Raw genomic sequence first — 26,646 nt, forward strand, 5'->3', positions numbered from 1 at the left:
AAAATGGTATTGAGACCACTTAATCGTTGTAGTGCCCTTGAAGACAACTGTATTGAGTAATAAAATCAAATTTTATCAAAAACCTTTTTTTTCAATGTTAGCCTACGACCTTTCCAGCCCAATTGTTATATACTAGCACAATAATCTATTCTTCAAGAGAACATTTCTGATGAAATTCGAATATGTGGAGCAAATTATCTCAGTCCTTTTTTAACACGCTTTTAACACGCTTCTATTAGCTTCACCTGTAAGTATGTATGTTTGTTTGTTTGTAACTCTCAAGCTCAGGATCTGAATTTAACAGAATTATCGACATTATTACTTGATTTATTCGCGGGCAGATGGCGCTGTACGGAACCACCTTGATATATCGACATTATTACTTGATCTATTTGCGGGCAGATGGCGCTGTTAACCTCCTTGATATAATTCGAACTCACTTTACATGTATTTCATCATTCGAAAAAAGTATTTTTTTTATTAACACGCGCGCTTGCTGCCTTATTTGTAACCCTCCTTTGCGCTCCTGCTGTCTTAAATAAACCTGTTGCCTAATATAATTGTTATCTTCAGCTATTCTTTTTAATTATTCTTTTTTACTTGTTTCAGGGATTTCAAATCATTTTATATAGTAGACAATGGAAGTCCGAACTAGTGAAATTCATCACGAAACATTGTCAATCACCTTCAAACAAACGGTGATTTTTCTAAACAATATACGGGTGATTGATCCCAAAGTTTATATAAAATAAATATAGTTTGAAAATATTAAAAAATACGCTTTTAAAGAGCATCGAACAAAAAGTTGAAAATATTTTTCAAATATTTTTTTAGTTCGTTATTGTTTTAAGCTTATTTAAAAATATATTTTCAACTTTTTAGTTCGATGTTCTCTAAGCTCACTGGATACCCTGTTTATTGGAGAATACTTTTAAAAAATTCCAATAGATTGATCTCTCAAACTTGTGTACCCAACATTTTTTATTACATTGAAAAATAGCATTTTTATTCAAATGTCGTCAGGTGGTTCTTCTTGATTTCTGAAATTATTGAAAGAGGAATAATTTGATTCCATTTTTATTTGAAAAAATAATTCATTATTCGTGAAAATTGTCATGAACAATAGACAAATCAAGTACGTACACACAAAAACATTCAAAATTAATATATACAAGATGGCAATTATGTTTGGGACTTGGATGTTCAATCAATATTGCACTTCATACAATACAACTATATAAAAAAGTGTAATACTGGTTCTATCAATACGATCACGGTTAATTTCATGAACTAAATATCAAGTCTAGAAACTAGGAACTCAAGAAGAGTTCGGCCAATTTGCTCCTTTGAATCTTCGAACTGGGAGTCCTTGGTAAGTTTTCCACCACTTTTATGCCACCTCTCAGCCTCTGCCATTCCGAAACATTGTTCGATACAAAACTTTGAATTTCATCGAGATCAACCGAGGCAGTATCCTTGAGCACTACACATGCTGCGGGGTGGTATTCATCCACCTCATGTGGTAGTCCAAAAACGCCAGACTCCAACACTGCTGGATGTTCCATTAGAATCGATTCTACAAAAGATGGCACCACATGCCACGATTTATATTTGAACATTTCCTTGATTCTCTCCACAATATAGAAGCAACCATTGTCATCATAGTAGCCTAAGTCGCCAGATTTAATGAACCCTTCATCGTCGAAGTAAGGAGATGAGTCCATGTTGTAGTAGCCAGTCATTCCATACAAACTTTTTATACAAATTTCTCCTTTTTGATTAGGTCCCAACAATTTGCCAGTAGCTGGATCAATTATCTGAAAAATATTTGAAAGTTAACAACATTCTACAATATTCGAAAAAAATAGAGAGGAGTTTGTCATCACGATATAAAAATGTAAAAGATATCAGACGGAATGTTAGAAATAGAAGCATAACTTGCTCCATTTGACATGATGTGCCCAAATCTCAGAATGTTCCGAAAAACGCAGTGCTCATATATCTGTTTCTAAGCGATCTGCAGAGCGGTTAGGAAGATTGTCTCAGAAATACACGGTCTGACCTAGAGATGGCGGTAGTTGTTCCTTCGTTCACAACAGTAAAATATTGGGTAGCAGAGTTTCAACGAGGCCGTACGAGCTGCCAAGACGAGCATCGTATTGGTCGATCAAATGAGGTGACGGCTCCAGAAACTGCAAAGAAAATTCACAAAGAGCTACTGAACGATCTTTGACAAAAACAGTGTGATGAAGACGTTTCAGTTGAGTGTTCAGCATAGTTTCACAGCAATAAAGTAGAATATTTGCGTCTGGATGAAACATGGATCCATCACTTTTCACCCAAGACAAAAGAACACTCAAAACAGTGGCCTCAAGAGGGATAACCGGCTCCGAAGAAAGCAAAGACCGTTTCATCTGCAGGAATGGTCATGGCATCACCTTTTTGGGATACTTTTCGTTGACTATCCTCAAAACGGTAAAACTATTACCGGCGAATATTGTACGAACTCATTGCAACATTTAAGTGAAGAAATCAATCAAGCAAAAACGACCACATTTGGCTAAGGAAAAAGTGTTGTTTCATCAAGTCACTGCACCAGTTCACAAACGCATTAACGCAATGATCAAAATTAACGAATTGAAGTTTAAATTGCTACCTCGTGCAGCCTATTCGCCAGATTTAGCCCCCTCAAATTATTTTTTGTTCACAAACTTGAGAAAATCGCTCATTGTTCAAAGATTTTTCATCGATAAAGAAGTGATGTCGGCAATTAATGACTATTTTGAGGAGCAAGACAGTTCTTATTATAAAAACTGTATCGAAATTATTGAATATTGCTGGGAAAAGTGTATAGAGCTGCAAGGAGATTGTTTCCTAAAATTTTTGTGTGTTCTTTCTTGGGCCGAATATTTCTGGTACCACCCCCGTATTATCAATAAATTATCTCGTGAGTATTTGTGGAGCAAGTCAGATCGAGGATTCGAATTTGAAATAATGATGACATATTTATTCAAAAGTTTCGTTTCTTGTTTTATTTTAATTCATTCAAATAACACTCTACTCCCCATCATCAGTAGGTGGACGATCTAACGCCACTTTCCCTCAATGGTGAGGTCATTCCATTTGGAATGGAGGTGAAATATATTGGCATTGTTCTTGATAAAAAAACTCACCTGGAACGCTCACTTGGAAAAAGTTTTACACAAAGCCAGACTGTCCCTATGGACATGTCGGAGGATTTGTGATAAAACTTGGGGTTTAGGTCCCAAACAAATACATTGGATTCATGTGATGATTGCCAGACCAATGATTAATTATGGTGCAATTGCCTGGTGGCCGAAGACTTTACAGAAAACGACCCAGGCGAAGCTCTCTAGCTTACAGAGACAGGCTTGTCTGGCTATCAGTGGTACCGTCAGTACCACACCGTCAGCGGCCTTGGAGGGCTTTCTAGATCTACCTTCACTCTACATTTTTCTGGAAATAGAAGCTAGATGGACTGCATATAGACTTATTCACGTTGCCAATTGCATAAATAAATTGAATGCAGAGTGCAACTGACTGTTCGTTGATACTGGAAGTCACAGCACTCTGGAAATGACCTCTGACTTTATGCCTCCAATTGTCAACTACGAACTTGCTTATAAAGTACTGTTCCCGAGTAAAGAGGACTGGATCCTCCGGGAGAAGGAAATAGTAAAAGCAGATAGGTGTTAGCTCACAGACCTATGCGACTGTATTTCAAGCGGAAATTTACGCTATTGAATTGTGTGCGGAGAAATTGGAAGAATCCAACCTCATACACAAATCAATAAAAATATTCTCGTACAGTCAAGCGGCGTTGGAAGCTCTTGGCTCCTACCCAGCAACGTCTAAATTGGTAACAAATTGCCAAAACGACTCTCCTCGATAGGAACACTCAACAGATTGTCTCTGGTCTAGATTCCTGGCCGTACTGACCTAAAGGCAATGAGGGTGCTGCAAGCAACTTCATCGGACAAGAACCTGTCATTTGCCAAACAAAGATTGAACATCTGGATGGCAAAAAGATGTATAGACTTCTGGCAGAATCTTCCAAGATTGGCTATCTCCAAGGCGTTTATTCACGCTTCGAAGCTTGATACCAAACAGTTGTTGGACTACAGTAGGGATGAACTACGATATCTAACAGAACTTCTTATAGGTCACTGTCATTCGAATCATCATATGCACAGACTTGGAGTGTCACAAGACAGTGTGTGCCGCCTCTGTTTGGAAAATGATGAAACATCATAGCACATAGTTTGTGCCTGCCCCTCTGGGGACCGAATCAGGTTTTTAGAGTTCGGCAGAGCCGTACTCTTTCCATCTAACCTGAAAGATCACTCACCATACAAACTAATCGGCTTCGTCAAGAAGCTGGGTTCATTAGATCGAGTGCGAATAGGTGTTAGCCACAATAAACCCTTACGGGTTGCGGTGAAGGGTCGAATACACCAGACGATTCTCATTGAAGTTTCGTCCAATTCCATCGCTATTTCAATTTCTTCGACTATACAAACTTTCATGAATTGAAATTCACTTGAATCTTAAATTCACAGTGATTTTTTCATCTTACCTTTATGTTGACAAGTGTATGGAATAGGAAACGTGTTTTTCTATATTATGACAATTTATCACAAAGTACGTTCTAATTTTCAGAACAATTCACAGTCAACAACCTTATCAATGATGATAAAATATATCCTGTCAGAAAGATTTTCATTCATAAATTAAGGAAATGACGTTTTTAGTGTATGGAGACTGCCAATTGAATAACTGTTATGTGATATCTGAAGAAAACCGCGTTTTCATTCTAAATATTGAAATAACTATTGCTGTTGTTTTAATTGGCCTGATTATCTGATAGAAAAGTGATAAGAAGTTTGTGCGAATAAATTCTCTTTCAAAATATGAAAAATTCACTTTCAAGAGATTGTTTTTAAATGTTCAAGGTTTTGAGAAAACAAACAGAACTTACCAACGTTTCCAGTAATTTGTTTGCATTGTTTTAACCGAATATTATTCAAACGCAGTAAAATTTCTGATTAAATTCAGTAATTAGTGAAACCCATAAATCTCCGACATAAAATAACTATTGAGTAACAAAATTTGAAACCCTGAAGATCATGAAAAAATTGTTTTTATATATTTTGCGATTCTTACTGATAAAACAGTATATGAAATCAGTTTGAAAACAATTCTTGAAATATATTTTAGTTGGTACATACTGATATTGAGGGATCATTTATATTTATAGTTCCAAGTAGAGTTATATACTTGTTTGAACTATGTAAAAGTATCGAAAATAAAATTCGATAAGGCATATTTCACTATTAATGCAAGGAGAACCAAATAACTTTTCAAATGGAAAAAGTATCAGATTGTATGTAAAAGTATCAGTTGAAAGATACGCCAGATGAAGCCATTGTATGGCGAAACACGTGTTGCGTTTTTGTAAAACAAATTAGTGAAAATCTCACAATAAAGTGTTTTTGGAATACGTTATCAGATTTTCATTACCAAACAGTTGTGTATAAAACAATGAAGGAAACGTGAAAGATTTTTCTGAAATACTACTTCATTCTTTATATTTTTCACTTATTCTCAATTTTTCTTGTGTTATTTTTTTTTGAAAAATTTTTGAAATATATTTCAGTTGGTACATACTGATATTGAAGGATCATTTACATTTATAGTTTCAAGTAGAGTTAAATACTTGTTTGAACTATGTAAAAGTATCGAAAATAGAATCGTAAATACATTCATGAAAAAATAATTCGATAAGGCATATTTCCCTATTAATGCAGAAAGAACCAAATAACTTTTCAAATGAAAAAAGTATCAGATTTTCATTTCCTGACATTTGTGTATAAAACAATGAAGAAAACGTGAAAGATTTTTCTGTAACACTACTTCATTCTTTATATTTTTCACTTATTCTCAATTTTTCTTGTGTTATTTTTTTTTCGGAACAATTTTTGGAATATATTTTAGTTGGTACATACTAATATTGATGAATCATTTAGATTTATAGTTCCAAGTAGACTTATATACTTGTTTCAACTATGTAAAAGTATCGGAAATAAAATCGTAAATACATTTATGAAAAAAATTCAAGAAGGCATATTTCACTATTAATGTAGGCAGAATCGAATAAATTTTCAAATGAAAAAAGTATTAGATTTTCATTACCTGACAGTTTAGTATAGAACAATAAAGAAAATGTGAATTTTTTTTCTGAAACGCTGTACGTCATTCTTTATATTTTTCACATATTCTCAATTTTTTTAGTGTTATTTTTTTCGGGCTGATCACAACTTGGAAATAGGGAAGGTTACTTTCCGGATATCGTCAGACATCTGCTGTTGCATAATAGAAAAATGTTTAAGGTAGAAAATAATAATTATCTGCTCACCTTCAAATCAATATCTTTCACTGGTTTTCCTATGGTACTATGGTTGTCCTCAAATTCTTTATCTCCTGTAATAGTTATGAAACCGCCCGCTTCTGTGGTGCCGTACGCTACTGCGACTAAGGAGTATTTGAACAATTTTTTTGTTCTGATCAATTGCGTCGGACTGACCGAAGATCCAGCAATGACGAGAATGCGCAATGAAGAAGTGTCGTATTTTTCAGAATTCTTTACATTTGTGAGATTGAATGTGTATAATGGTGGCATGAAAATAAACGTTATCTGAAAAAAAAATGGAAATAATCAAAATCGTGGATATTCTTCCTTCAAAAATTATTAGTTTCCCCACTTGAACTGATAAATATTATGCAGTGTTAGCGACAAGTAAAATTTATTCACTAGTTTCATCACTCCAATATGTCAACCATAGATAAAAATCAAGATAAAAATTCAGTATTTCATTCACAGATGTGCTGAGTACATTCGTCACGTTACATCGTTCACGAGATAGAGCTGTTACTAGTCAACAATCTACTAGTCAACAATCTATCTATTAGACGTAGGTTTCATGCATGCAGTCGAGTCGCGGACACTTTGCTGTTTGGGCCGGATCTTTTTTGCACTAACGAGAGGTAATACCTTGAAACCGGTCTGTGGGTCTGTATTCATCGTGATATTAGCCAGAAAAGTTGTTGTTTTTCGACAGGAATTAACCAGAACCTACGGTGTAGGTATTTGGGAGAGATGAATATTCAAAGATTTCATTTCGAATTTTTTTTTTTTTCGGGTACGAATGTATCTTTCGTCGATGCAGTCATGCTTTGGGAATAAATTGATATTAAGTGAAACATTTTGTTTACATCATGGTCCATTAATAAAGGTATGGACAATATACGCCCCACCCACAGATTCCGATTTTGCACCATCTATCAACATGGGTAGAAAGTTGGGTTAATTCCTCGCGTCAAGATTTTTTTGGCAAAACAAAAGCGAATCGGGTCAAACACCAGGGTTTCTATGTATCTTCAGTCAAAAATAATCAGTCGAATAAACTGTTCTACTGAATACTTAAAAGAAAATGTAGTCAGAGAATGAAAAATGTTTTCAACTCCGCCAGAAGTTAATGAAGCTGCTGAAATTACACAATTTGAAGTTATTGCCAGAATGATAAAACAATTGTATGTGGCAGCACATGAATCTATCTTGAATCATAAGAGGAACAAAAACATAAAATCGTAATGCAATCGGTTGTCTGGTGTATATACTATATGCTGTTCAACCGTCCTTCTACATATTGCGAATGATATAATGAAAGCAATAAATGAAAACAAATGTACGGTGTTACTCCTACTAGATTTCAGCCGGGCGTTTGACACTATTAATCACAATCTTTTGTTGGGCATTTTGGACTATAATGGTTTTTCTGCCAACGCTCTTGCATTATTGACGGACCATTTGAAAAATAGACAGCAACTGGTTGGTTAGAGGAATACATCAGATATGTTATATCTTAAATTAGAGGTACCTCAAGGATCCATACCCGGCCTTTTATTGTTCTCTATATATACACTCATATTACTACAGGATCTTCACACTGGTCAGGTGCATTTATATGCTGATGATACTCAAGTACACCACAGCTTTCCAGCAATGCAGATATAAATAGATGTGTTGAATTTTCAACGGACCACTGTTCATTTATAAACCCTAGTAAATCAAATGTAATGATTATGGTTCAAGCTTTCACTGTTCCATAATGAATAACTCTATGAATATCTGCATTCGAAATGAGCCACTAGATATTGTTAGTGAAGCAAAATGTCTTGGTGTTTTGATGGATGTAGATCTGAGATTTGAAAAATTCGTAAATAAACTCTTACGATGTGCCTACTCTGCACTGGAAATCATTTATAGAAACCGACATATTCTGCCTTGTTGTGTGAAAAAGTCCTTATGTGAATCTTTGGTGCTTTTAGTTTTCAATTAGGCGGATGTTCTTTATCTTTATGGCCCATGTTTAACCAATCAATACAAAAATAAGATTCAAACAGTTCAAATTCAAAACTCATACCTTAGGTTAATTTTCAGTATTGGTTGGCGACACAAGATCTCGTATAAGCTGAACATGGAGAAAAGAAGGTTACTTCACGCTGTCTGTTTTTCCATAAAATAATTGTAACAAAAAACCGTCACACCTTCTTAGGAAGGTGTGACGGTTCGTGATCGTGTGTGTGCTAAAATGCGCTCCTAACTAAGTCCAAATTGCTCGTGAATTAAGTGTCTATAAAACTTGAAAGTTAGTTCATTGTATAGCTGAAGACTCAGCGGAACCATTCAGTATCTTCCCGTTCGAGTATCTTGTGACATGTAAGAGCCAGACTTATTCATTGCATGTTTCAAATTATTTCCTGATTCTGATTCTCATTCAAAACCACGTATAAAAACTTCGCAGCTTATCAGTGGCACTTTTTAACTCCTGAATATAAAACACCACCGTCAGTTTTTATACCGAAGATTCAATATACACTTCACACACATAGTTATGCCTCAGGAAGTATGTTTAAGTGATCTCCTCGCTGAAATAAAGAAAGTCACTGTCCAAAACTCTGAAATAAAAAAGCAAAATGATGAAATTAAGACTGAAATTTTGAGTTTGAGGAAAGTTCATGAAATAGACACTGAAGAACTTAGAAAATCCATATCCGACCTCAAGGAAGAAAACACATTTCTAAAAGAAAGACTATTCAGGGTTGAAAGAAGGTATAAAAATAACAATATTCTCATCCACGGATTGAGAGAAAATAATAACGAGAACACCTTCGTGTTTTTATCCGATTTTATCCATAATAAGCTAAACATAGAAATTGAAGAATTTCACGTCAGAAATATATTTCGTATTGGTTACTTAGCTGATGATAGAGTGAGGCCTATTCTCCTTGAATTACTTCACAATAAAATAAAAAGTGATATACTGAAGAATGCCTTCAAGCTAAAGGGCACAGGTGTTTACATTAGTAACGATCTTACCGAAGAGGAACTCAGTAATCAAAGGACCATAAAAGATTACTGGAAGCTTGCATTGGAAAATAAAATTGAGGCAAAAATCGTGAAAGGCAAGTTATTAGTTGACAACAAAGCGTACAGCGTTGAAGAAATAAAAAGCGATCCACTAAAGATAATTAAGAGCGAGGAAGATAGGAAAGACGCTGCAGGAGAACGAAACACACGCCTGAAATCCAAGAGGACTAAAGGAGAGCTAGAATCAAACAACAAAAAAAAAATAAGCCTTCGAAGTAATTTATCGTAAATTTTATATCTGTTCTACCTAGAAATATATGCCAATTGTTTTCATATTTCTCCTTAATATATTATTTTTTTTATTGTATCTAATCATTTATGGTAGCATTTATCAATTTTGTTCATCTGAATGTGAGGTCTGTGTTCACTGGACTTGACTATCTCAAGACTTTTCTAGAAAATCATGAAATCCATATCTGCGGTCTAAGTGAAACATGGCTTAACTCGGATATCGATTCTGAGTCTGTGGCTATTCATTCTTATCATATTGTCAGATCCGATAGAGATGGTAGAGGGGGCGGCGTAGCTATGTATATAAAGAACACCTTAAACTATAATGTTGCCTTTCATAAAATCAGCTCTGAGCTCGAACAGCTCTGGATCTCGGTAAATTTGACGGGTAAAAACTTTTGTTTTGGAATATTATATCGTCCACCAAAGTCCAATATTTTAACGTGCCTCAATGAATTAGAAGAAACGGTTTCTAATCTTTTACCTGCGAGTGACTATTTTATAATGGCGGGTGACTTGAATATTAACCTTATGTCAATCGATAACCGTTCCAATCTCGTTTATCAATTTCTTTCGACCTTTAACTTCTCCCAGTTAATTACTTCCCCCACTAGAGTTACCCCTCGAAGTCAAACTTTACTTGATCTCCTGATTGTTTCGCATCCTGAAATAATTTCAAATGTGAATATTACTGATATTCAAGGAATCTCAGATCATATGGCCATTTCGTGTACTATCAAAAATTTTGGCACCAAAAAGAATAATGTCAAGTGGATTTTTTATCGCGATTTTTTAAATTTTGATAAAGATTGCTTTTTGACTGATCTTAGATCAATTGACTGGGATGAAATATATAGGTTGGATAACGTTGACGACATGGTAATAACATTCAACCACAATCTCATTACTCTATTTGATATCCATGCTCCTTTTCGAAATATCAGAGTTACCAAGCCACCCGCACCTTGGTTGACGTACAACATCCGTCAGATGATATCTTTAAGGGACCGCGCATTTAAAAAATATAAGCAAACTAAAACCATTGTAGCATGGGATAGCTATAAAGAACTGAGGAACTATACGACATCTGCTATTCGTCGGGAGAAAAAAGCTTATCTTCAATTTGTTCTTTTGAAGAAAGATGCCAAGGCAACGTGGAGCACATTACGTAATTTAGACATCTTGCGTCAGAAGTCAAACCCTGAACTACCACCTAACCTAAAAAATCTAGATGAAATCAATCAGTTCTTTTGCAATACTACCCTCCCTGACAAAACACAATTTCAATCATCGCTTCTAGAAAAGTACCAAACTAAGAACACTGCAAATTCTTTCAGATTCTCTCCCGTTGACGAACATACTGTACAGAAATTTTTAAATAAAATCAGAAGCAACGCTGTAGGTTCGGACAGCATCTCACTTCGAATGATTCGTTTGGTGGAAACACATCTCTTGGAATACATCACCTTTATACTGAATTCGTGTATCATTTCCTCGTGTTTTCCTTCCCCTTGGAAACATGCACTTGTGATTCCTTTGGCTAAGTGTAACTCTCCGACACATTACTCTGATCTTAGGCCCATTAGTATTTTACCCTCCCTTTCTAAATCGCTTGAGCTGATTCTCAAAGATCAGATGATTGAATTCATCACTTCTTACAATATCATAACTAGCGTTCAGTCTGGGTTTCGTTCTCAACATAGCACGACTTCCGCACTCCTCTCCATAACGGATGATATTTTCAAAGCAACCGATAAAAATTATGTTACATGTCTAGTTTTATTGGACTTTAGTAAAGCTTTTGATACCTTAGACCGCAGTCTTTTATGTAATAAACTTAGTCACTTTGGTTTGGATAAATGTGCCGTAGATCTTATTGAAAGCTTTCTGGAACACCGAACTCAGTGTATCAGCCTTGATCACTTAAAATCTGCAGTTCTGAACACCAAATTTGGAGTTCCACAAGGTTCCATTCTTGGACCTCTCTTATTTAACATCTACATCTCAGATTTCTACAAATGTATTAAATTTTGCAATATCCATCACTACGCTGATGACACTCAAATTTACTTATCTTTTCCGGAAGGCAACCTGGAAGCACAAGAACTGATAAATAGAGATCTCAATTCACTGTATAACGTCTCGTGCGCACATAACCTCAAATTGAATGCTAAAAAATCATCATATATGTTATTTGGACCCAAATCTAAAAAGAGCCTTATTTCCAACCTCATCAAGATCCACATAAATGATGTTGCCTTGCCTTTCACTTCTGAATGCAAAAACTTGGGTCTGTGGATCGACTCCGATTTGAGATTTTCTAAACATATCAGTCATCTTTGTAAATCGTCTTATAACATTCTCAGACAAATTTTTCCCAATAGAGACATTCTTTCTACACAACTCAAACTTAAGCTTTGCGAAACTTTGATTTTCTCTAAATTATCTTATTGCGATTGCATATATGGACCTGCACTTACTCAATACGACTCTCTTCGCCTCCAAAGAATTCAAAACTCTTGTTTGAGATTTTCCTTCGGTATACGTAAATTTGATCACATCAGTAGTAGGTTTGATGACTCCGGATGGTTAAGACTTGAAAAACTACGCACTCTACACATCCTCACAAATACACATAGATTACTATTAACAAATAAACCTGATTATTTATATAATAGACTTGTTAGTTTTTCCCAGACTAACAATTATTATACTCGAAATGGATCTGTCTTGGTCATTCCCAAACACAACTCGGCACTTTTCACTCGAAGTTTCTCCTATATTTCCGCTAAGCTGTATAATAAGTTGCCCAGTGACTTCAGACTTTACACGATAATGACATTTAAAAAACGCTTGAAACTTCTGCTTAAATCATGGTAATTGGTGCTCTGTATGTCGATTTTTGCAAAACCCTTATTATTATTCATTTTAATCAAGCTTTTATTATTGTGTTTATTGTTGTATTGGTTGATTTATCTTCTATTCTATACTTGTTATTATTATAGTTTTTATTGTATATTTTTGTAAGGTTGATTTGAAAAACAGCTTATGCTGATAATCCGCCTGTTCATCTAATTTATTTTTGATGAATAAAGTCGATTTATTATATTATTATTATTATTATTTATTAAAATCACATATCGTACGGACATCCATAACCTGAATATTCGATATGATTACAATGCCAAAATTCAAAACAGAAGTGTTCAGACGGTCTTTCAGGTACCAAATTTGTCGGAAGTATAATTCTGTCCATAACCTCCTCAAAAAAATCAATTTCCCAAAGTTTAAAAGTAAATATGAAAACTATTTGTTACACTGAAATTAAATCAAATTATTGATATCTTGTAAGAAATATGTGAAGTAAACTCTTTATGTAAGGTGTTTATTCGTATTTACATTATAATATAATTATATATAACAATCACAGTTTTAATTTTGTTTTTCATTTTATTTGTTCCTTTTTCAGGGTTAAGTGGAAGAACATTTTCCGTCATGTATTTCATTACAGACGATGAACTTCGCCCTTTATTTCAATTGTAAGTTGAATATATAAGTTATATTGTGTTTTTTGTTTTGGTTATGAAATAATAAAGGCAATATTATTCTACTACTACTTTCTCTGGAGTAAATATTAATAAAGCGTCAGACGACAAGGACCTTAAAACAAAGGTAACATGTTGATTATGGGTATTCTCCATTTGTTAGGTACAATTAGCTATTAATTTTTTCAAGGTTGCACTAATAATGGAAATAACGGATGCTTATCGGGCTTATCAAATCTATTATATGATGATTAGGGATTTATGAGCCCTTGTATCAGCTTTTTCAGTGAATGTGCCCAAAACCAAGAAAAAATTTCTTGAAAATTCAGAATAACTTATAATTTCAATGGAATATGTGAAATATACATTACTTGTAGTCCAACTTATGTTGCAAATTATTTTTCCTGTTTTTAATCAAACTTACCGTTCTGATAGACTGCCCAAAGAATTGGTATCAATAAATTGATGAAAATATTGAAAATTTCATATGCTCTTTCAGAAATACTAAATTCTGAAAAGTAATCCGTAAGTAATATGTCTAGTTCTTACCTTATGCTCTTCAATTTTTCTTAGGAGCTCTTCAGCGTCAAATTTTGGTAGAATGAGTCTAGCACCGCCATAGTGAAATGTTGACATTAACACCAAAATGGCTGATATCCAATAAAATGTTGCATAGTTGAGACTGACTGCTGGTTGACGAATGAAATAGCTAAAAATAAAAAAATAGTAATTATGATAATATAGTTTTCACCTTTCAACTGCGGTAGAAATGATTAGAAAGGAGAGTACATTGTTCGATCTGAAATTATTTCATGATTTAACTTTTTCTCATAAAGTGTTAGGAAGACAGATTATACTACTAGGCGACTAATAGTCATCTCGTGATGAGTCTAACTTGGTTAGCGAAACGCTTGCGTGTTCTACTGTGGAAATGTTCACAAAAGATTCATTTTACGCTACATGTTTCAATTCTACCTGTTGAGCTAGGCAAATAACATCCCAATGGACGAAGGTATGAACGGATAATGAATACAGCATAAAAAATCAATTTTGTTTTCTTGCTTAACAAAGAAAACAGAGCCATACTCTCCACTTTTAACTTAACCCTTTCAGGTAGTGTTACTCAGAAGTGGAGCCAGTTTCTGAAACACACTATTATTTTTACTCATGTCAAAATATTTTTCATAACTCAGAACTCTTCTTAGAAAGATTATATCTAGTCATATCTATATAATACTAATTCTGTAGTAATTCAATTATAACATTTTTGTTTATATCAATAGTTTGCCTCAATGAAAAAAGATGAGATATTGTATCAGTTGATAAAATGTTCAAGATCCTCATCTTCAAGAAATACTATAGGATGATCAACTGAACAATCGGAAATAAGTCTGTGATGTCATGGATCTATTCTGGAATTTTATCAATGAAAAAAGTTTTTCTTCATGAATATGAATTTTCTCTTCAACGAATTGAAAAGTGAACAACACATCATGAAAATCTGAATTCAATATGAAATCAAGACAGTCGAAACTTACAGAGCATTTTTCATTTCATTTATAATGCTGAAATGTGAAAGACATATGCCTTTTGGTAACCCTGTTGTGCCGCTACTGAATATGATTAGAGCTGTTGAATGACAGTTATTGATTGTTATCGGTTTGAATTTTTGTTCTTCCGGTAGAGGTGTCTGCAAATCTGCAAATGTTTTGAATTTTTTTGATTTCCCAACAACGATCAATTCAGGTTTTTCTTGTAGAGATTCAACAACCATCGCCATTTCTTCGGAAACGTCCTCGTCAACAAAAATCAGTTTGGGTTTCAGGATTTTTGCACAATGGGTCCACTCCCTCTTGGATTGTGTAGGATCCACAGCTGACATTATGGCTCCCAAACACAACGTCCCTATGTGTGGAATCACGCTATTCATGGAGTTTTTCATGCAGCTTATAATGATATCCCCAGGAACTATTCCTAAACGTTCCATGTGCAACGCTAAACGTGCTGATCTTTTTTTGACATTAGAATAAGTTTCCTGCTGTCCCGTTAGTCCATCAATCTGTAACAAACGTATATTTTCATCGTTCAGGAATCAAAAACGTACAAACATATTTATGTTTTCTCTGAAATGAGAATAAATGAAAGACTAAAGTATCGAGTCTGATGAATTTACTAGTTAATACCACATAAAACCCCCACGTAAAAATAATTAGTATATCATAATAATTATACCACGCCGCCCATGCCATACAAAAAAACTGCCGGCGTTCGGTAACTATTTGGTTTTATGCCATTCAAATTGACTTCGTACTATAGCACTTCATTATTTGAATCTCAGCTCAAAACGGAAAAAAATCATTCCGGATCATTAACAGTTATGAAGCGTTGAGAACCTTCCATCTGCCATTGTTCATTGTTTCGTGCCATACTTAATTTCAATTTTCACCTCCCATGAAAAACAATAGTTCAACATAGACAACAAAAATTAGTGCCTCTCAATGAATACCTAATTTTTACAAATGACACTCACAGAATCAATCACAGAAATAACTAGTGAGTCAATGGAGGCAAACAATTCATGGGAAACCAAAATTTCGCTCAGATGAATATGACAAATGTGTAATGGAAGACCGTGTACAAACTAATACCAGTGTAATCGGGCCAACACAGGCAGTGGTAGAAACTCAGGTAAATGGTACCACCACCCCTATAAATTGAAGAACAGAGTTCGAGTGGATTAGTCTATTTCTAAACTCCAGACATCACCAGAAAATGGCAAATGAGACTTTGCCGAAACGTTGTGGAAAAATCCTTGTAAGGATCAAAAGTACAGAACACGGAGCGAAACCCGGAAAAACAACCCATCATACTTTGTCCGTGAGAATCTCCGAGTTTACACGTGGATGGTGCCTTTGTTATATGGTCCCATGGATCCAAATGTCGTCATGCATGCCTGAACGATATGAACTCCTTTTACCCGGACCTAAAAACGCTTTTTGTTGTATTCTTCGTTTGGTTCTGAATCCACTGAGATGATTTATTTTCATAAGTAACAGGATCAAAATCAGAAATCAGACGGTGATTATCGAATGGAACGAGACGAGAATGATTGCCCCACTCTAACCCCACTCTAAGAATCGTAAACTCAAAGAATCAGCGTATATGTTTTTGTCTAGAGAAAAGTCTATGTCTAACAGCTCCTTAGGAATGACTCGTACTTGGCTACCCGTCTTGAAGAGATTTATGGTTAGTGTCAAAATAGCAAAAGAATAATATCCATATACAAATATGGAATGTTCAACAACATTGACATATTTCACATTTCAATACTTCTTTGACATTTGCAGAGGAAGTGACGTGAATCAGTGAAGGAAAACTGCTAATATATTCGGAATTATTTAAAGTCTGAAGAAGAAGGTAGAGTTTAGCCTACGAAACGGTGAGATAAGTATCTGTATCTGTATTTACGTAGTAGGCAACTTATCGATTAATCAAAAAGTTTAACCTTTCTACCTGGGTATATAGTTCTCCATCAAAATTGTCATATCTTTCAGGTGAAAGGTGAAAACTCCCGAAGAAGGACGATAAAATTGTATGTATTTTCTGATAATGCTAACTTGGTTAGCACAACGTGAAGAACTTGTTTTCGAGAAAGCGGTCAAAGATTCCACTGGAGTATCAGATCATTCGCTCAATTCAACACCACACTTGAAGCCACCTGAAGAACTATTGAATTTTTACAGACACAACCGTTTCGTTAATACAGAATTCCACTTTAAATAAGTAAATGACTTATTTGTTGCCGAAACTATCTCAAATATAAATACGAATGCAGCTGGTTGAGATGAATTAAATATTAGGCTGATCAGACCTTGCTGTCCACATATAATTGAGTATATCACCTATATTATAAACACTTGTCTCCTTGAGGGTGTTTTTCCGGCAACTTGGGGTAGAGCGCTAGTTAAAGTACTGCCAAAAAATCAAACCCTGTTGAATATCAAGATTTTCGTGCTATCAGTATCCTACCTACTTTGTCAAAAATATTAGAGCGCGCGATGGAGAGGCAGTTAACAGAACATCTTTCGGAATTCAATATCCTGCCACCTGTTGAATCAGGGTTCAGAAAAGGATACAGTTGCACAACCGCTTTTCTGCACGTTGTTGATGATATCATAAGAGCAACCGACCAAGGACAGTATACTATACTCATTTTGTTGGATTTCAGTAGGGCGTTTGAAACCTTTAATCACACACTTTTACTTGGTATTCTGAGATATATAGGGCTTTCGGGTACAGCTATTCGCTTATTAGGAGATTATTTTATGTTGTCTATTGACAACATAGAGTCTAACGGTCTTCCACTCATATCTGGAGTACCACAAGGCTCAATATTAGGTCCTGTGCTGTTTGTTCTTTACTCCGGCAATCTTCTTAGAAGTATTCAGCAATGCAACATTCATTGTTATGCGGATGATACCGAAATTTATTTAAATTTTTCGCCTCAAAAAATGAATGATACATGCGAGATAATCAATAGGGAACTCGGTATATCCGTTAAAAATGCTATTGATCATTGTCTGATTATAAATCATCTGATTATATATCAGAATTAATAATGAAAATATTATTATTGTATTATTGGATTTCAACTTGAGGTTTGAAAAACATGTCAATACATTAGTGCAAAGAGCATACTCATCCTTACGAGTTATATATGGTGTACATCATTGTCTTCCTATTAGGTTGAAATCCTTACTCTGCGAGACCTTGGATTTATCTAATTTCAATTATACGAACTCCGTATATGGTCCAAATTTAACCAACCAATGTAAACAAAAAATTCAGAAAGTACAAAATTCTTGCCTTCGGTTAATAAAGAAGCGAAATAGAATTTCCAACAAGATATGTGTGAAACGGGTTGGTTGAATATGGAGAACAGAAGATTTCTACATTCTGGAAATCTCTTTCATAAAATCATCCTTAACGGAAGACCTTCCTATCTTCATCAGAAAATAACATTCCGCACTGATGTTCATAATGTCAATATTAGACATCGAGGAATATTGTCCTCACCCCCATTCAGAACTGAACTCTTCAGGAGATCGATTAGTTACCAGATTTGCAAGATATATAATCTCAGTCCACAAAATTTCAAAACAGGAAGTATCCAAATTCTCAAAACCCAACTTAAAATTCTTTAGTTCAGGACTTATCAGTGGGTTTTATTCATTATTTTCACACAACAAGGTTGAAAACTGCTGCTTTCACCAAAAACTGTATAGACATTTTTTAATATTTTTGTTATACATTGTTCTTTTGTATCATTCAACAAGTACGCATAGGTATTTTTCAGGGTTAAGTGGAAGAACAGCAGAGTAGCACTCTCCGCTGCCGAGTTGAACTTCGCCTTTTATTTTCTTAAATATATTTTGAAGGATTATTTTTATTTGAATGTATTAAAAGAGGAAATGATAAAGACATTTTTATCATTATTATAATCAATACATCACAGTATTTTTGTTCTAGTGTGGAAAACGTGTTTTCCATAGATAGTAATATGAATATCACTTCAAACTACACTTTGACAAAAAATATTGTTTCCTTTGGGATATATGCAAAAATTAGAATCCAAAATATCCAAAGTAGTGTTGATAAGGGCTCATTCAAAAAATGTACGTTGTATTATCTCAATAATAGACACATAATAGGTCTTCCAAGATATATTAATTTCAGTTGGCGGCAATTGTGAAAATTATGTTCTGATTGATATTGCACGATCCAATCAAGGACTCATTCATTTCCGAGAAACGTAAACATCACTCAATCGATGAATCTATCTGCCACATAAAATACACTTGAGAAATATTTTTATATATAGAATTCTTTGTAATATAAAACTAACTGAGTAAACTCTTCCAAATACTTTGGTTTTTTTTTAAGGACAAAACACAAGCACTACAGAAAAATCCCTAAGGCGCTCTACGAGCGGTACTTGTGCGAAAGTAGCGATTCACATTGGATTTGAATCGCTGGAGAATAAATTCATTCCGAAAAGCGTTCTCAGGAAGTTTATTCCACATAAACGCAGATCTCCCAATGAAAGAGTTCTTGAACAGTGAAGTTCGAGGTGTACTGAAATGAACCCCAAAACGCTGAGCAGCCACACTCCTTCGCGTATTTCTGATATGTATCGCTCTTGGTGGAATCAAATGTGCCAAGTCACTTAAACACCTCCCAAGGGAAAAAGTATCTATAAAAGAGAGACAAATCTCCAACCTTTCTTCGATGATCCAGACCATCAACCGTGTGTACAGTTTTCTGGTTCGGAACAGTGTTCCAAGTTTTAGAGATACAGCCTTTGCAATTCCAGCGACATGATTGTGCCAAAACTTATTGGTGTCCATTTTAACCCCCAACAAACGTATGAAACTGTCCTGGCATTATTATATCCGGTTCGGAAACATATATCACTTTGGAGGAAACCGATGCCTGGGTTTCCGTGACATTGAATTGAACCTGGTTATTTTCACTGCAATTCAAAATCACCTGTATGGAATGGAATGACGGGAGAAGTGTGCTGTCGTCAACAAAGCAATATATTGGATTCCTATCTTTTTTAATAAGTCGTTGATATACGATAAAAAACTTCTGAAGAGGTAAAATACCTTGGTACTATCCTCGACAGGAAGCTAACATGGAACTCTCATCTACAGAGTAGAGCAAAAAGAGCATACGTGGCTTATGAGCAATGTCGGAGGACAGTGGGACGCGCATGGGGTCTTCCACCCCGTGTGGTCACCTGGATCTATACTGCAATAATAAGACCTATGTTAAGGTATGGAGCCATTGCATGGGGAACGAAAGTTCTACAAGCAACGGCCATCCAAAGATTATACCAAATACAGCGAATGGCTTGTTTAAACATCACAGGAGCCATGAGAACAACACCAACCGCGGCTATGGAATTAATCACGGGTCTGACCCCTCTTGATCTGTACGTTAAGGAGGTTGCGTTAATGGCCATGGGTTGCGCGCGGTTGGTGTAAACCTCGAAGCAGGAATGGGTCAACTGTATCGCTGTAGGCAACAAGCGATACAATTGAACCCTGGTTTGTGTTTAATAAACCCTACAAAATACAAATAAAGCAGAACATAGAGGCAGATGATACAAATGCAATACGAATTTACACAGTCGGCTCAAAAACCAAAGAAGGCTAAGAGTGTGGAGTGTACTCCAAATCACTAAGCCTAAGAATTGGATGGGGAATGGGAAGAAATACCAGCGTAGTCCAAACAGAACTGGCTGGTATCTCAATCGCCACAAAAGAATTAACCAAGAAAGGAATTTCTGGCAAAAAAAAAACAATCTGCACTGACAGCAGACAAGACCTATTAGCCTTGAATAGACAACGTATAACCTCAGGGCTAGTACTAGAGTGTCACCAAGATTTAGCCAAAGCCTCGGTAGTTAATAACATTATCCAAAGGTGGGTTAAAGGGCACGACAGGAGTAAAGGTAATCGCATTGCCGACTTTTTAGCCAAGGAAGCGGCTGGACTGAGAATTTTAGGACCTACAGCCTGATGACTTCGACACTTGCGGAACTAGTCAAGTGTTACATCCCTGATCAATCCTTAAACAGATGGAACGAAACCAAAGGATGTAATCTTGCCAGGATCACCTTGGGTGACCCTGGGAAGCTGGCGCCGAAGAAATATTTGGCAATGACCAGGAAAAATCTACGCCTAACAGTAGGATTTCTGACTGGTCACTGTCAACTAAGGAAACATCTCCATAATATGGAGCTGGTGGACACACCTCTATGCAGGATGTGTGAACAGGAAGATGAGACTGTCAGGAGTGCGAGTGCCCGGAGTTATCGTCAATAAGAGAGTGTGTGTTCGGCGAGTCTTGGCCTACACCTGCCGATATAAAGGAGATGTCTCTCAATGACCTGTCTACCTTCCTGAAAAGGACAGGATGGACGATGACCAAGGAGGACAACTCCTCAAGAGGATGTACAATGGGTCACATGTGGCCTAAGTGCTGTGGGCTCACACTCACCCTCCGTACTCTACAGATACAGAGATAGAGATATACGATAAAAAGAGGGTTGGAGAAAATATGGATCCCGGAGGAACACCAGCGTTGGTGGTAAAAGTATTCGAGAGATATCAATCAACGGCCACTTGCAGGAGAAGTTCTTTCAGGAAACTGTAGAGCCATACACAAAAATGATACGACAAGCCATTGCATCGAAGTTTGGCTAGCAAACCTATATCTTCTCTGTGTAAGACTACATACCATTTAGTCCTACCTGAGAATTGGAGATCGTCTCATATCGGCCATTCATGGCTGGCACTATGTTCAAATTCAGGGTCTTTTTGTTCGTTATTTTCAGTTAATGATAAAAGATGGTATTGATTGTCAAATATCGATAGTCACTCTGTTGGTGTTAGTGATGAATTTAAGGGGTTACGAGAGCAAATGAATATTTCAACAAAAAACTTATCCGAAGCATACAGGTCAGGTGGAATTAGGAATATTTCATGCTGGAACGACTAGAACAAAAAATGTATCAATATTCATATCTTGGATACCTCAGTACCTTTCACCAGTGTAACTTGGTTCAAAAGCTCATCCACTCTTCACACTCCTTTGAGGAAAAATTAAGTAAAAATTAGTGTTGCATATCGGAGATAATTCATCTTGATTCGTACTCAACCAACCACACACATTTTCTGGCTTTATAGGTGAACGTTGAATGACCTCAACTGGCAAAATGAATCCAAAAAAACACTTTTCCCACATTGTTTAAAATCTGTTTAGAATATCTGTTTCCGTTAATCAGCTGTCGCCCCCATACAAACGACAACTCCCAGAAGTTGAGAAACTTGTGCGAGCTAAGGACTAACGAGTGATTCTAACACGGTTGCAGAATCATCCTAGCTTCAACCAGATAAATTCTCTCTAGGAAAATATATGGTCGAAGCGGGAATCGAACTACCACCACTACCACCCACTAGAACCACATATTTCTCCAAACATTTCTTCTGAAGCTTTGGCGGATAGAAATTCTATTATTTTAACGTCGCAACCTAACAACACTACGTTATCAGATTCAATATCTACTTTTAGTGTCTAGCCAAAAAATGACTATATTCATGTTCAATTCACGGACCTTCAATTGAGAACTCAGATGTATTTCTGATGTGTTCTTTTCAGTCCTCATGTAACGGTGTATAGGCTTTTTATTTCGACCGATATGGTCGACATAAATATTGGTGTCGTGGAATACGGGAAGTAGGTACTTATTTGGCATCCTACTCATATGACACACCCGCTTAGAGCGTACCATATAAGTCACTCATCGAGTCCAAGAATAAAACCAACTCTCTAACAAGCCAACTACAAGCTACATCTGTCAAATTATTTGCCATTTAATCAGTCTATTTTGCCAAGTCACCATGGAGGGATGAAGTATTCAACAACACGTGCAAATAATTATATTGTTTCATCTGTTCTGTTCGGGCAACGTACTGTACGCTTTGCCCATTTTACACGACCACATCAGCAAATCAAAAGATCTGCCGAAATCAGCGCCGCTGTCTGTGAGAGCGTGCAGGAGATTCTAGGAGGTCGACTTCGCGACGCTCACAAAAACTCGGCCTTTCGCAGACCACAACTTGGTAAACTGTGCGTAGTGACATTGGCTTTCCATGAAAAATTCAACTGTCCCAAGAACTGAAGGTAAACGACCATAGACAACGACGTTTGTTCGCTGAATGAGCTCTGGAGCAGTTGGCAACTGACCCTAACTTCCATAGAAAAACCTTCTTCAGCGATGAGGTCCATTTCTGGATGAATCGATACGTGAACAAACGAAATTGTCGAATTCGGGACGATACCAACCCACATGATGTCCAAGAGCGTCTAATGCATCCCGAAAAAGTGGCTGTTTGGTATGGATTTTGGGCTGGCGGCATCGTCGGTCCATATTTCTTTGAAAACAACGTTGGTCAGGCCATCACTGTTAATGGCGAGCACTATAGGTCGATGACTACCAACTTCTTTTGTCCTGAATTGGCGAAAAAATATATGGAACGGAAATAATTCAGAATTTTCCAAGAAACATAAATGAAGGCTGCCCTATTTCAGCATAACTTGTAATTATTACCAATTTCTCCTAATAAACTTCCAATGATTATCAATTCTTGAATGAATTCAATATTTTTTACACTGACTTTCCATTGTTTGATTAATGACAGTATTCAAGTTTAGATGATGCATATATAATGGACCGCACGGTATATCATTGTGGAACCTCAAACTTGAACTTCACGGTCCAGTACATAATGAAAACTCACCTGGCAAGCTTTATCACTGAACTTGTCTGCTTGTTCGAAGAAAAACTCTCCGAATCCTCGGAAATCTTTTTCAAAGGAACTGCGTCCACCCGATATTACCTCACTGTTCATTGTTAATAACAAATGAAACTTATCACTCGGGTGTCTGCTTTTATGTGACTCCTTCTAACCACTATCTCCACGAACACGTGCGAATCCGTCCTGATAGAGTAGTTCACACCATTTGGAGTACTGCGAATTATTGGGAAAGCCACATGACTAACAATCGTTGGAAATCTAAAACTTCAATAAATTGTAAACATAAACAATGTATGTGAACAGAAAATTACGTAGTTTTTGACAACTGGGAGTTTTTCATTTCTAAAAATACTTCAGAATGTTGTCCTCGAAACTACGTTCAAAAATATGGATTTACGTTGTTACTTTGTACACGAAATATAATGAAACTGATTAAATTTCATCTACTTGTAATGCACAGTTTGGAACCTTTGGTGTGGTAATAAATATTACTCGAGTTCTATCCTAACACCAAACCGTTATTTTTAAAAGGATTTGGAAAGGATTTGGAAAAGCTGAATACACTTATTTGAATTAATGAATCGAAGAGGTTTTGTATTAAAGTGTATAATATTTTAAAATTCTTGCAAAGCGCTTTCGACTTTCGTCATCATCAGTGCTCACCTGAAAGTAAGTGATCTAGTTGAAAAGGGGAATTTAGTGAAATTGAAGTTGTAAAATTTTTTTTAAGGTTAAGAAATTTGGAAAAATTGTTTGAGATTACTTACTTGTCAGGCAACAGGAAGTATCAAGATAAGTGAATTGTAAATTGTAATATTTGAATTATATAAAACAAAATAGGCTTATAGCCAAGAAAATACATTTTTGGATTGAGGTCATGTGGTTCAGTCAAAGTATCTTATGAAGAAGGACAACTTGAGACAGAATGTGTCAAGTGTCATGTTAAAATAATGGTACCAACTTGAGGAGTGATCCATTAAGGGTTTGCTTAAATATGTAGAGGAAAAATATTGTTATTTTTATCACCTTGACACGTGTTTCAATCACCGGAATCGGAAAATAGCAATGTTCTTTTTTCTTATCAATATACGGCTAATTAATCCCAAAGTTCAGATAAAATAAATATAGTTCAAAAAAAACAAAAATCACGCTTGTATAGCATACGAAACTAAAAAATGAAAAATTAATATAGTTTGAAACACTAAAAAAAACGCTAATAAAGAACATCGAACTGAAAAGTTGATAATATTTTTTTTTAAATTAGCTTAAATCAATAACGAAAGAAAAATACTAATATTATTGTGAAATCGGCGTGGACGATTTGTGCCATACTTTTTGTATATCAAGCGCTAGTCGCTTTTTTCACAATAATACTAGTATTTTTCGTTCGTTATTGTTTGAAGCATATTTTTTCAAAAAGTATTTTTAACTTTTTAGTTCGATGTTCTTTAAAAGCGTGTTGTTTAGTTTTTTGAACTATATTCATTTTTCAATTTTCTTCCGGTGTTAATTGTTCAATTTTTTCATTGTTTTTAATAAAAAAAAATTCATTTTGTTCATTGTTCTTGAACTTAAATTCATTTTGTTCATTAAAGTTCAAGAAAGAACTAAAGAATTGGCTCAGAAATTCTGATTGAACTCTGTTTTATCAAATAATTAATCAGCACACTTACTAAAAAAAAATCAATTGTTATGCTAATCTTACTAAAATACAATATGACTTTTATAAGTAAGAATAAAACCCACTGTAGAATGAACTCGATCAAACCACACACAAATTCGGTTTTAGTGGGTTTCTCCATGTTTGTTTATATTGCTTTGTTTTATTACTATCTTGTGCTGTTGTATATTTATAAATAAACATTATTATTATCCTGAAAAAAAAAGTAATTAATTTCTATCCCATCATGTCCTTATGTGTTTCATATTATGTGTATAGTTCATTATGCTAATTTCTTTTTAACATTTTATATCTATTCATTGTATCGAATTCAATTCATTATGCTAATTTATAGTTATCAGTTTATACCTATTCATTGTATAGAATACTCTTACATACTTTTTTTTTAGTTTAGTTATAGTTTAGAATTTGTCAAAATCACTCACAAAGAACATTTTTTCGAAAATATTGCTTATGAGATGCCTACGTTTATTTGCCCAATATCTGTTATATACATACATGTGATCAATGTGGTGAATATACATTATTATTATTATAAGAAAGAGAATGGAGAGTGTCATTTGCTACTCAATTCATAGATTGAGTTATTCCTGTTATTTCTGCCAATAAAAACGCATATCATAATTTTTGTCATAAACAAAACAGTTAATTAAAATCTTTACAGTAACAGCTTCAAAAAAACACTTCAATATGGTAAACTACCTCCATACATTTGTTTTCCATTAGAAAAAAATCAACTGATTGGTTCGTTATTGAACCAATGATGTAAATGAGGTCTCAAGAAAATGTATTCCAACCTTTGAATAGTCCCTAGCTGCCCATTTGTAAATTCCTTCAAAGAGAATAGACATGTACCAAAATAGGATTCATGATGCTGAAGAGGTCATTTCTGAAAAGGAAATTCAATCAGGGGTAACAAATCTGGTGAAGGTTGGGGGCACTCGGTGTTCCCCCTTCTTACAGCGTGAAAAACAATGAATTAATTAATTTCATCCCGGATTTATTCGGAATAACTTTCTAGTTATTCAACTATGTTGGTTAATATTTTTCTGAGAGATTTGTTTGATTACCGATTCTACTGAAAATTCAGTTTTGCTGCTACTCTGAGCTGAAATATTACGAAATCGTATAATTTCTGAGATTCTTCTCTTTTTATTCCTCAATAATTCAGTGGTTATCAGAATCGTCAGATTTTTCCTTTCCTGTTTTTGATTCTCCCGATTTTTGTTAATTATTTTTCCAATTGTTCCGAAACAGTTGTTTTCTGGTGATTTCAGTTGTTGTATCACA

General features: G+C 35.2%; 1 protein-coding gene across 1 annotated transcript; it reads right to left on the reverse strand.

The window, feature by feature from the left end:
- Positions 1-1,061: 1,061 nt before the first annotated feature.
- LOC111509296 (luciferin 4-monooxygenase) lies at positions 1,062-23,820 on the reverse strand. Its single transcript, XM_023165010.2, has 5 exons — positions 23,658-23,820; positions 14,826-15,346; positions 13,837-13,996; positions 6,437-6,715; positions 1,062-1,817 (listed from the first exon to the last, which is right to left on the reverse strand). The coding sequence occupies exons 1-5, from the start codon at positions 23,766-23,768 to the stop codon at positions 1,311-1,313; spliced, it is 1,578 nt and encodes a 525-aa protein (XP_023020778.2). The 5' UTR covers positions 23,769-23,820; the 3' UTR covers positions 1,062-1,310.
- Between the last annotated feature and the right edge of the window lie 2,826 nt (positions 23,821-26,646).

This window comes from Leptinotarsa decemlineata, unplaced genomic scaffold, assembly GCF_025532065.1.
Source record: "Leptinotarsa decemlineata unplaced genomic scaffold, Ldec_3_MD MMD2_tig00000035_RagTag_RagTag, whole genome shotgun sequence".
Taxonomy (NCBI): domain Eukaryota; kingdom Metazoa; phylum Arthropoda; class Insecta; order Coleoptera; family Chrysomelidae; genus Leptinotarsa; species Leptinotarsa decemlineata.